The sequence below is a fragment of the Papaver somniferum genome, chromosome 9 (genome assembly GCF_003573695.1).
Source record: "Papaver somniferum cultivar HN1 chromosome 9, ASM357369v1, whole genome shotgun sequence".
Taxonomy (NCBI): Eukaryota; Viridiplantae; Streptophyta; class Magnoliopsida; order Ranunculales; family Papaveraceae; genus Papaver; species Papaver somniferum.
Window position 1 is genome coordinate 24,553,393 of NC_039366.1, and position 13,692 is coordinate 24,567,084.

At 38.2% G+C, this 13,692-nt stretch overlaps 1 protein-coding gene across 1 annotated transcript; it reads right to left on the reverse strand.

Moving 5' to 3' along the window:
- Nucleotides 1-10,503: 10,503 nt before the first annotated feature.
- LOC113308710 (serine/threonine-protein kinase-like protein CCR1) lies at nt 10,504-13,182 on the reverse strand. Its single transcript, XM_026557170.1, has one exon. It carries the CDS (start codon nt 13,072-13,074, stop codon nt 10,771-10,773), a length of 2,304 nt encoding a protein of 767 aa, XP_026412955.1. The 5' UTR covers nt 13,075-13,182; the 3' UTR covers nt 10,504-10,770.
- Between the last annotated feature and the right edge of the window lie 510 nt (nt 13,183-13,692).

Consider the following 13,692-nt stretch of genomic DNA (forward strand, 5'->3'; position numbering starts at 1 on the left):
AATCACAATAGATAGGTCCGACCTTGTTTGTTGGATAAGACTTAATTGATCCTTGGATATTGGCCTTTGATACCGTCCAAGAACTCTCTTTGAGATTAGGTTCACGGATTCAATTCTGTAAACTATCTAATCACAAGAGAATTTGAGATATAACTCTAGACACTTTCCTTGATTGAGTTTTAACTCTTGGAGTTGTGTTGAGTTTGTCCATACAGATTGCCTACGAAAAAGTTGGTGATGTATTTTGATACCCCCAGTGTTTTCAGGTATGTAAACATTTATAAATATTAAATATAGTCAAATATTATTGCAAATAACCATGTAGAACGGTGGTTAAAAACTCAAATATGACACATGAGGTGGTAGGTGCAGGTTCAAATCCTTTTTGAACTTTCAGAAGCGTTATTTTTTGAAGTTTGACCATTTTGCATTTCTGATTTTGGTCAAAATCGTTATCTACATGCTTCTCATTCCAAGTACATTATAGGTACGAGTCGGAGCGTCTGGAAAACTTTGAAACGGAGCATGAAGCATACGCTTTTAAAAACCATGCTTTTTGGTTTATATCCTAAATTTTGATCATTTGAAGACAAAATATTGGTTTATATCTTAAATTTTGATAATTTGAAGACAAAATATCACGGTGGTACCGAAGTACTACTGGAGTTTGCCAACTAATGTCACGATTATAGATATAAATCGAAACCATTCTCAATTTTCTTTTGGTTGTGGGAGTTTTATTCTTAAAACTCCATCCATGGAATGTGATTGTTTGATGACTTACAAAACATACCGTACGCTAGAGAATTTTGATAAAAGATTCGAAAATGATCCATAATGCACTATATTTCCACATATTTTTCTGATAAGTATTCAAGTCGATAAGTGGTTAACAAATCTCCTTCAACAAGCTGGATTTGCATGAATTACACCCTATCTTAATCACATCATTTAAATCTTTAGTCCAAAGCCACCGGATAGTGGGTGTCATTGGGTCTCATACATCACATGGACTTAAATTCTTAAAGACTCTTATAAGAAGATGTCGTAGAAAGTGGTGGTGGGATCACCACCGAGTCAACGTCTCATATTCGTAAATCACTAGTTTATAGAAACTCAAAGCGCATCAATCCGCATCATATGGCATCGACATAATGGTCGGCATTTTTATGCCCAAGTATTATTGCGTTAAACAAATACCAAGTAGTTGTAGTTGAGATATTCCTAGAAGGTACAGTACCTCAACAGTACTTGCAATGAACGGACATGAAAGTTCAGTTGACTTTTTTGATAATTTTTTATACTACGTACACATGGGTAATCTCAATTGCGACCTTAGAGCGACTGCAATGGTACGACTAAACTCAAAGATCAAAGACCAAAAAAAAAGACTAAATATGAGTTTAATCTGTATTGTGACGTTATGGGGAGAAGACCAAACTTGGTCGCGCGTAAAATAATTTTACGCATGAAGACGGGCGGAAGTATTAGTTACGTTTCATTTCTGCGCGGAATTATAAATTACGTTTCAAACGGGCGTAAATATAAATCACGTCTGTTATCGAGCGTAAATATAAATTACGTTTCGTATGGGGCGGAATCTTAAATTCCGCCCGTTGATGAGACGGATTCCAAATGACCGCTCGAAGAAACGCAAAAATAAATTCCGCCCGAGTTAAACCGTGATGAATTGTACGGACGGACATCTGCTGTCCGCGTGATGAATTTGTCAGGCGTAAAATATTTTTACGCCTGAGACGGGCGTATCCAAAATTTCCGCCCATTAGGTTTTCATTAGGGCGTACTCTTCCTGTCCGTCTGATGAAATCGGGAGAAGAACAGATGAACTGAAACTGAGAATGGGTACTGGTGGAAGAGATGGGCTGAGAAGGAATCTGAGTGTTTCAAATTCAGATACTGAAGAATTAGAGCAAGAATCGAAATGGGTTGGCCTTGAATTCGTGGTTGGTTGGAGGATTGAAAAGAATAGTTGGAATTAGGGTTTTGAATTATAATTGTGAGAAGATAATGATGTTGCTGTGTTGATGGGGTTTCTGAGCTATGTATTATGATCGGAAGTAGAGAAAAACGACAGTTGTTGATGTTGGTTTAGAGCAGTAAAAGTAAGAGATGGTGGTTGATGCTGTTAGATGGAGGTCTTGCTGGTCTGTGCTTGAATGATATTGCAGGTGGTGTTACAGATGCTCATGGTAGTGATCTTGTGTTGGCTCAAGAATATTTAGATGAATGCCTAGGTTTCAAATAAAAATTGAGGTGTTAGAAGTTGATACCGACAGTGAGAAGTGGTTGCTGCCATTGGTTTATGGATGTGATGAAGAGAGGCTTGTAACTGTGATGTAGCTGAAACTGAGCTGCATGTGTTGGCTATTCTGGTGGTAATGGAATAGATGAAATGAATCAGGTGCAGTTGCAAAGCATTTGCTGAGTTGGGAAGATTGCATTGTAGGAGATGAAGATACAACAATGAAAGAATAGTTGTGACTGCACAACGGACTTGGATGATGCTGTTATATTGTGAATGTATGGAGACATTGCAGCTGTGTGTGATGGTTCTGCAATGGCTTTGGCAGTGCTGAGATTACAGGGATTGGCAAGGGAGAGTTGCATCTGGAACTTTGTGTTGGTGTTTTGAACACTGAAATGAGATGCAGTTTGAAGTGATTCTGGTGGTAATTTGAGATTGCAGGTGACCTGGAGTGATGGAATGTAAACTGGTGCAGCTTGCTGGTGATGGCAGTCGAATGAAGCGGAGTTGATACTAGTGCAGTTGCAGTTGGAGATGGGATTGTGTTATTGTTGCAGGTTATGCTTTTGGCCTGAGATGGAGTTGGAGGTTATGATATGTGTAACGTGTTGCCACTGTGATTGGTTATTGAGAATGGTTGAGCTGCATCGTAGGTGGATCTGGTGGTTGTCTGCCGGCTGGTATTAAAGCTTCGTTCTGAAGCCAACATATACAAGAAATAAAGGGGTTGTCAGGTTCAAGGAAATACACACAGCTACAAGGAAGAGATGAATGGGTTGATTCAAGTTGCAGGCAAGGAATGGAGTTAATGGGTACTGGTGGAATGATTGAGATGCATATGAAAGTATGTTGCTACTGTGTTCGTCTGAGTTGCGGAATGCGGTGATAGTGGCAGTTGGGAATGTGCAGAATGTTGCAGGCTAAGGATGGTTGATTTATGTTGATTGTCATGAGTCTGTAATGGACTTGAATATGAGTGAACAAGAAAGATTGAGAAACTAGAATTGATTACAGATGAATGAGCATGTGTGCTGGAAAAGATACAAGATGAATAGACATCATGGCTGGATATGCAGTGGTGATGTGTAATGATTGTGCAACACAATTCTGGCCTCTGCAAGATTGCAATGGCTTAAAAAAAAGTCCGTTTGATAGGGGCGGAATTTTGGTGTCCGCCCCAGAGAGGCGGAATTTTGGTGTCCGCCTGGCAACGCGCGGAATTCTGCTGTCCGTCTCATCAGGCGTAAATTTATGTTACGCCCGCAACAAACGTAAATTTAAATTCCGCCCCACCAACATACGTAAATTTGGTTTACGCCCGTTAACAAACGCAATTTAAGTTTACGCCTGACAACAAACGGATTTTAAATTTACGCCCGACTATATTAGGATTTGGGATTTGGTCGCGACTAAATATGGTCTGGATTTTGATCGTGGGCTGGGTTTTGATCTTTACTCCGTCTCGCTGCGTTAGAAAATCAATCCAAATTTTTAGTCTTCCTCGCCCACTGTGGATGCTCTTAGGTAACGAAATAGAAAAGTCATGCCAAATTGGTGGCTCAAGTATCCTCAAGTTGGCATAGCTGCATAAAGGAAACAACCCGGTCTCTACGTACACGGAAGCCAATGGTGGGATAGTTGGATTGTTCATTCATCATGTCTAATATTTTGAGGAGAAAATTAATTTCTAAATTGCCTTTTGTGGTGATTAAAATGAGTTTTAGCATGGAATTTTGTTTCGTACAATCTTTTTGGTTCAAGACTTTATCTTAGTATCTTAGTAGTGAGTGGATTTTAAACGGAAGTTTTTTGGACATTGGATTCATGATTATAATTATTTAAAAGAGATATTAAATGCCTGGAAATCTAACCTTTCAGGATCTGCGGCTTTTACTCTTACTGATAAATTATCCAATACTAGAAACTTACTTTCAGTCAGGAGTAAAAAAAACCTTTTGGGCAAATTAAGGAAAGAATAAATACTCCCCAACAAGAACTGGCTCATCTGCAAGCCACTGATTTCAATGGGTGTAATACTTCTGAAGTCTTAAGGATTGAGAAGGAAATTGATTCTCTAAATGAAGTTCAAGCCAGCTCCAATATGCAAAAGTCTTGAGACCAAAATTATAATAACATGGACAGAAACTCAAAATATTTTCATTTAAGAGCAAACCAGAGAAGGGAAAGAAATAACATTGATTCTCTTCTAGCTCTAGATGGAACATGGTGTCAAAATAGAGACTCTATAGAAACTCTACTAGTTACTCACTTCAAGAAGATTAGTTCAACATCAAATCCAACAGATAGTTTCCATTTTCTTCAACATGTACCAACAATTATCTCTGATCAAGACAATGAAGAACTAATCTCCATTCCTTCAGATGAAGAAACAACACCTGGTCCAGATGGTTTCCTCCTGGATTTTATCAAACACAATGACAAGTGGTCAAAGAAGATGTATGCAAGATGGTAAAGGAATTCTTCAATTCTGGTTATCTTCTCTAGAAAATTAACAACACCAGAGTTACTTTGTTTCCAAAGTCCTCAACAACCCATAAACCTGAAGATTATAGGCCTATTGATTTATCCAACACAATCTACAAACTGATCTCAAAAATTATTGCCTTAAGACTCAAAAAAACATATGTCCCACATCATTTCTCCCATCCAGTCAGCATATGTTCCTGGAAGATTAATCTCTGAGAATATTTGTTTAGTTCAAGAACTAGTTAAAGCAATGAAGAAGAGAGGAAGAACATGCCATCTTGCTCTAAAAATGGACATGTCAAAGGAATTTGGCAGATTGGAATGTGATTTTCTCATTGAGGTTCTAAGGAAGTTTGGTTTTAGTAAAAGGTTGTGCCATCTAATACACCAATGCATAAGTACCACTCAAATTGATCTTATGATAAATGGTTCTCCTTCACAATCTTTTAAGCCTACAAGGGGAATTAGGAAAGGATATCCTCTCTCTCCTTACCTATTCATCTTATCCATGGAAGCTTTTTCAAGACAATTAAACCACTATGAACTTACGAATCAGTCTCCAAAGATTAATCACCTCTTGTTTGCAGATGATTGCATACTTTTCTACAAGGAAAATCCAGTTCAAGTTAACAAACTGCTTCAAGTTATAGAAGATTTCAGTGCTTGCTCAGGTCAGCTCATCAACTTCCATAAGTCAACTGTCTTTTTCTCAAAAAAAAATATGATCCCATCTTCTTGTCAAATTTTCAGTGGAATTATTCAAGTTAGACAACTGGATATCAAAGAAGAGAAATATCTAGGACTACCATTCTTTGTTGGTAGAAACAGGAGAATACCTTTCTCATCCCTGGTAGACAAGATGGTTACAAGACTTTCAAGATGGAGAAGCTCTAATATGTCTGAGGCTGCAAGGTCAGTGATGATAAGGAATGTCACCAATGCAATCCATGTTCATCATATGACCTCATTCAAGCTTCCAGATGCTACTATTAAGGAATTGAATTCAGTTCAACAAAAAAATTGGAGAAATAAGAAGACAAAGCAAGCATTTTATTTTTTGGTGTGGAGTTAACAAGCCCAGAGAAGAAGGAAGCCTAGGATTCAAATATATTGAGTTGTTCAACAGAGCTCTTTTATCCAAATTTGCTTGGAGATTTTGCACTGATAATACCTCAGTTTGTGCAAGATCACTACAAGCAAAATACTATCCAGATGGATAAGTGTTCAATTCTCAGAAGAAAAATAATTCTACATGGTCTTGGAGAAGCATAAGCAGTGAGTTAGAGTTCATCAAAAAATACAGTTGCTGGAGCCTGAGAGATGATCAAAAAATCTTAATTTGGAAACACAAATGGGTTCCTCAACTGAATGGTCCACCAGTACTAAAAGATAGAGTAACTGATCATCTTATGTCTATGTACACCAATTATTTTCTCATAATGCAGGAAGCTGAAAATTATAATCTGTTATTCTATCTCTTTGATTCGACTACTGCAAGTCTTATTGTCGATATTTCCATTCACCAGAACCAGGAAGATAGATTGATTTGTACTTTAGAAAAGAATTACCACTTCTCAGTCAAATTTGCATACATGAAGATGTTTGAAGAGAAGAATATCAATAACTCAGTAGGGCAACGCATGAAATCGATATTCAAGAAACTATGGAGATTACCTCTCATAACGAGAATCAACTAGTTCTTGTGGAAGTGTGTTAAGGACATTCTACCTACAAGAGACAAGTTAACTCATGTCATTCAGTCTGGAGATTTAAGATGTCTTTCTGCGGGTTATTTTTTGAAACGCCTTCTTATTGCATTCTTGAATGTGACACTGCAAAAAGAGTTTGGTTTGTTGCTCTGGAAATACATAATCAAAATGGTACAACTGTGCAGGACTGGATGTGTGGTCTATTGGAGAAATTACTTGCTAATCAAATACAAGAAGAGGAAGTTTGGAGAATGAACATTGTGGCTTGGTGTATATGGACTGAGAGATGTGATAAGGTCTTCAAAGGAGGAAACATAACTCCGAATAAAATCATTCATCGATGAATAAGAGAGTTAACTGAGTTTGATAACAACCTCAGACCTCAAGAAGTTTAATACTTGCGCATACTCGCAGTAACCTCCACTGGTGTCCCCCACCAAGGGGTAGGGGTGTAAATTCGGGCAGGCCGGGCCGCCGACCCAAAAACTAAGACAGGCCGGGCAGACCAGGCTTAATATTTGTGAGCCCGTAAACAAATTCAGGCCGGACAGGCCGGGCACAAGTAGATAATTTGCTACCCAAAGACCGCCCAAAGCCCGCTTTTTATACGGGCAGGCCAGATCGGGCCGGACAGGCCACTATTTTGATTTTTTTTTTTTAAGTTTAAATTTTCAAATGAACGGTATTAAATACAATATCCTTTCCTTTCCAACATCGCATATCGTAAGTGATAGTATTATTTTATATTTAAATTACACTGACAAATTTTTAATTTTAGCCTATAATAAATAATTAATTAGAGTACAATAAACTTTCTAATAAGAAAATATATTTCCATTAATGTTTTGAAAAGGTTAACTATAAGTAAAAACAATTATATATTTTATTTTTCTTGACACAAAATTGACAATTATAAAATTGTAACTTTTAAGTCTTTTTAAGAGGATATTAAATGATTAATGGCACATAGAAGGCTTTCAGGCCGGGCACCAGGCCGGGTATCAGGCCGGGCATCATAATTAATCGCAAAGCCCGAGAACGCCCAATAAATTAATCCAGGCCAGGCCGGGTGGTCCATGACAGGCCATAACAGGCTTTGGGCTACTTCGGTTACAGGCGGGCTCGGGCGGATACAGACAGGCCGAGTATTTTCGGGTATTATTTACACCCCTACCAAGGGGAACTTATAAAATTAATTCTGATGGCTCTTACTTGCATTTAGATAACAGTGGAGGGATTGGTCTAACGATTCATAATTTTGCAGGTAATCACAGGGGGTCAAAGTGCTTCTATCTAGAAACTTCAACAGGTCTGGATCAAACTGAATGCAGAGGACTGTGGGAGGCTTGTCAATGAGCTACGGAATTGAATCTGGAAAATGTGGAGTTTGAGCTGGACTCAAAGATTATTGTTGATGCAATGAACAAAACTTCTTTCAACATTGATTGGAGATTGCGAAATTTAGTTTTAAACATAAAGTCGCTATTTAGAAAATTTACTCTTTGGCAATGTAACTATATGCCAGAAGAGAAAAATAAGGTTGCAAATATATTATCTAAATCTGCTAGTTTGGTTGTTAGCTGCGCCTAGTAACATTATTGATCAGTTAGAAGAGGAGAAAAACTATGTAATCACTTCTACTTAATCAATTCAATATTCAGTTTGAAAAGAAAAAAAACTTTATCTTAGTAGCGAGAGCTCAGGTTATTTAGGCAGCAAAGCTTTCTTGTTTTCTGCAATAAACATGCTATCAAATAGATAATAGTTTAACTGTTATATTAATTTAGTTAAACACATTCAAACTTGGTATGAAGATGGAATGGTGTATCGCAATTCCAGATATGGAATTTATGGTACTCTTCTAGCAATATTACGAGGGAAATCTCTTTTCTGAAAAAAGAAAATATGGAATTTCGTTCTTCCATAAAGTTGAGTGGTATTGACCTAATCACCATCTTGGTTAACAATATGAGTTTGAGTGACTCACGGGGTGAACCAGGATCGAAGAGAAAATTTCAGGTCACATGGTAGATTTTGAGCCTGGGTGACTGATTTTGGTTTAGCTGATTGCAAGAACCTAAGTATAGATTTTAAATCCTTAAACAAACACGCTGAGTCTAGTCACATAAACATGTCATTTGACGAAGTTCAGGTTATGAGTAAGATTTTATGTCAATAAAGAAATTTCAGTTGTAAGCATATTTTGTACAACATGGAAATTGAGGATCGCAGTTGCAGAGATTTTGAATTATGTTGCATGATTTCAAGGTAATAGATAGACTTTTGTATTTTTTTAGTTCTAGTGAAAACAAATTTAAGTTACAAAGCTTATTCTCGATCACATTTTCGACTATTGAGTTGATATCTATAATATGTTTCACCCCATCTTGTATTATATTATGTGTTAAAAAATTTGGTTAGAACTAGAGGATGAAAACAAAACAGAAGAATGGTGTACCTCTGACTTCAAGGATCTTTCGATTCTTTTAGACAATAGTTTGACCTTTCCCAATTCACTTGGCGAGTACAATAGGTCTCTCGAATTATGTCTTGGGGATTCAATGAAGCCCTAATACCGTAATCGAATTCAAGGATTATACTTCCTTGACCCGACCAAGAACACACTGTATAAGGTTCTGATGATGCTATTAGAGAAGAAGAAAACATATTGATTTTTGATGTGATGTCAAGAGAAACAATCATCGTTGTTTATAGGGTTTTCATGTCTCTTAGAGGTGTCAGTTCATCACCAAACGACACCTTCAAAAGGCATCAATGGTGGATATTGGCTGAGACGCATCTGTTCAAATTTTCAATGAAATTTAAATCAGGTTTTCCAACGCACCTGTGTTGGCAGGTCGATCACAGAAGGAGGGGTTATGCCCCTCGGACCCCCCGACTAGCGGCAAATAAAAATGCATTCTTTGAAAATATCCAACATTATGCATCTAAGCGGCTTAATGAGTACGATATTATTTGGGACTGAAGGAGAATAAATTGATTTGGTTCTAGTTTCGAGTCCTAAAATTGGACTCATGATCAAATTTAATTGGCGACATGTAAACCGATTTGGATATATCGCTTCCAAATAATTGTATCTATCAGTTATCCATGGATAACAAGGACCTAGATGATTGTTTACCTCGACATTTTTAATAGCACACTTGGATATCAGAAGAAGAAGTCATTTTTGTTTCTAGCGCGTTTGGATATACATCGAGAAATAACTTTTTGACTTCCAGAAATCTAAAAGCAAGAAGTTAGTTTGGGATAAAATTTCAGGACAACTTCTAGAAGTAAAAAAGTTGACTTTTGGTGACGCAAAATATCTTTATAAGCGGTACATCGATACCTTAACAGAACAAAACCTGTTGGCACCCTCATAATGTCACATGATAATTCAGTGAGGTTTGAACGAGTCCTGCGGAGCGCACTAGCTATCAGCCTAGTGGGTTACAATAACGATAGCAAACTAGAATGGTCCCCACGAACTCATGTCCCCGTATGCCGTAGCCATTCAGAACTTCAGAATGGCGTCAAACAGAAATACATTTATGAATGACGAGGGCGTGAGCCAGATGATGCTTGAATCTAAACACCACCGTAGTCCCCACCGCATGTTCATTGCATAGTTGCACGTGCTTCGGTTCGGCGCCCACCAGACCAGCCAAAATCCAACATTAATATGGAAACTTCCTCTGCATCCCATCTTTATAGCGTAAACGACCTCCATTATTAAGCCTTTTGTTGACTCAAAGTGTCTTACTTCAAAAACCTTATCTCATGCCCCCCGAGTCAGAATTCAGACAACTTCAACATTTTGGTCTTCATAATTTCCCAGCTTGAGCACAGCTGATGCGGCACCACTACTAAAATGAGATAAGAAAATTCTGTTGCAGTCTGACTCATCCAGTCAATGGATATTCATGGCGAATGACTAGGATTTTGTCAGTGCAGATGAATCTAGCTTGAACAGAATAGTCGCAACAACAAATTTGGTAGCTTTTGCTTTTTTATTATTTCAATGAACAGAAGCAAACATTATACAAAAGTGATGATCTCTCTTTTTTTGTTTCATTCCATTGATTTTTCATGCAGTACAAACAGGATTCTAAAAGAACAAAATGCAAAAAGACTAGCCGTAACAATTGCAATCTCATTCAGATTAAGAGAAAAAAGAATAATGCAATATACAAGTAGCTCATAAAAAAATTTACAGTTCAATGTACTTACTGAATTTCGGTATCTGTCGAAGTTTGTATGCCGTTTTATTATCTTGCCCACCCCAAAATTAGTATTCCGACTCTACTACAAAGTCAATCCGTTCTTCACTATTTGCTCCAACCACATTACAATCTCAGAGATTACTGGACGTTCGCCGCGGTCTTCTTTCAATGCAAGTTCTGCAATGTCTGCAAGTTTAAGCAAAGGTTCTACGTTTCTCGGTAGAGCGATGTTGCGGTCAATGATGGCCGCTGCTTTGCCCTTTCTGATTAAGGGTAATGCCCAATCAACAATGTTGGGAGGGGTATAATCGTTATCGTTAACTTTTCTTCCGCTTAGTATTTCCAACAAAACTATGCCAAAATTGTAGACATCACTTTCCAAATCTCCGTCGAGGTCGCGGTTGTTTGGATTTAGTAGTCCAACATCTGCAATTCTTGCAACCCATTCTGCATCCAAGAGAATATTTGAAGCCTTTACGTCACGGTGAACAATCGGAGGAAAACAATCTCTGTGAAGGTATTCGAGCCCTTTAGCTACCTGCATTGCTATTCGCAATCTGAAATTCCAATTCAAAGGAGAAAGCTCGCCGTGAAGGTGATCATGAAGCGTTCCATGGGACATGAACTCATAAACAAGAAGTCTCTCGCCCATCTCTGCGCAATATCCTATTAAGTTGACAATGTTGCAATGCCGAATGTTGCAGAGAATTTCTAGCTCAGCTTCGAATTCTCGACCATTTGTGTGGATGATAGTATTAGCATTAGCCCGTTTTACTGCAACTTGCCGCCCGTCAGGAAGAACGGCTTTATAAACAAACCCGTAACTTCCTCTACCGACTTCGTTGAATTCCTTGAATCCATTGGTGGCATCTTTCAGCTCTGACAAACGAAAAATTTGAGTAGCCCCAACACTCAGAGCTGCAGAAAGAGTAGGTTGTAGCTCATCATTGGTGTCAGCTTCAACTTCTGGCTTTCTCAAGCATGATTTGAACTGTTTTTTCCTTTGCTCTTCATTTCTAACGGTGACTAACCGGGGAAGAAGACACCAACCAAGCAAGACCAATATGAAACCTGCCACAGAAGACCCAATTATGATTCCAAGTTTCTTCACTTGGTGCATTTTCTCCCGGTGAGACGACGAAGTAAGTTTACAATCATCCCAACAAGAACTATTTTGACAGAGCGAGCAAGCCGTGCAAACTCTATCAGCATTCGCACTACAAGGACTAGACGCAAAGAAACCTTTGCTGCAATTTGAACCACATGGAGCACAGATATTCAGATTCTTCCGAACACATAAACTCGTCAAATCCTGCACACTGAGAATACTCGCATTGAATGAAAATTTCCCCTGCCCACAAGGATCAGCAGTGCACAATCCAGGACTAGATAACTGCAATGGCGGACTATAACCAGCCGGTAACGGCTCTTCAGAACCCCAACAATCAAGAAGCAAATCATCTTCTCTAACACCACAAGTAATAAAACCAGACGACGCAATTGCCAAAAACCCCGAACCCTTTGGAACAACAGATGAATCATGAGTACCCCAACAATCAATCCCATGATTGTCTTCCCGAATCCCACAGAAATGACGAGCACCCGCCGTCAAATCAACAAATCTAGTCCCATTTGGAGGATTAACAAAACTATTATTCCCACCCCAACATTTCACTTCACCAGTAAGTTCAGAAATGCCGCATACAGAGTCCTTCCCGGAAGCTAAGTTGACGTAGTTATCAGACTCATCGGAAACTTCAATAGACCCTGATTTAGGTCCCCAACAAACAATCCCACCATGTTCAATACCACCACAAGTGTAACCTTCACCAGATGCAATTTTCTCAAAAACCAAATTACTTATAGACGGATCGAAATACGACACTAGATCGGATCGTCTTTCGGAATCATTACTAATTTCCCAACAATCAACATTACCGGAGTAAATACTTGAGAAATAAGATCCTCTAACAGCACAAACATGATCTTTACCAGCAGCAATATGAGAATAAGCTGAATTGACAAACATTGATGGGACAAGATTAGTACCTGAATCAACTGAATTCCAACAATATGGAGTCGAAGTGTTTGCTAATAATCCACACATGAAACCTTCACCTCCTGTTAATGCAGCAACAGGTGGTATTGCATTAAAATGTCCTAAGACTGATGATGCCAAGGTGCTGTTATTCTTCTCCCAACAAAACACTTCTTGTTTACCACTTGCATCAATTGCACAAAAGAAGCCATTATCACCAAAAGCTGCTGATATTGGACCCATTGATCCAAATCCAACTACTAATCTTTTTTCAGTCATCACCACACTGAGAAGAAGAAGAACTAGTACGAGATGAATCAATGAAGAAAACCCATGCTGAAAATCCATTTTTCTTTCTGGGTTTTTGATTTAGATTTCTTCTACTGATTATCACATACTTGTTTCATGGATTTGGAAAACAATAATTTTACAGTGGTTTTTGGAGAGTAGTTCTTGAGTTTTTTTTGGATTTATATTTAAAAGACCGTTTGGTTTTATGTTAACAGTATGAAGTCAAGTTTTGGGATGGTTTTATACATCCACTTACAGCGAAAAGGATGTGTTTGTAGTGGTCATGATTGTTGGATGTTGTTATCTGACGGGGGGATTGAGTTGAATTTTGTGCAGGTTTGGATGATTAGATTGTGGGTCCCACAATGTGCTGAAAACTGATAGGAATGGCGACAAACGCCGGTTTGCAATATCTTAGAATATATTTGTTTTTTGTTGGGTCCATGTTTGAGATCTCTCATCCGATAGGTTTTTACGGTGGTTAAATGATTAAATCACATAGGAGGAATCTCTGATCAACAAAGAATGCTTCCACATTCGGTGGGAAAACGCTCGATTTTTTTTTTTTTTGCGTGTAATCATTTCAAAATTGTCGTGTTAAATTGACTGTGAAAATCATGAAATTAATTGATAAGAAATTTTATTGGTCGTACGCCTTTGGCACGACTGATGAAC

Coding starts and splice junctions, on each gene's coding strand:
- LOC113308710 (XM_026557170.1), bottom strand. CDS start 13,074: ATGGATTTTCAGCATGGGTTTTCTTCATTGATTCATCTCGTACTAGTT.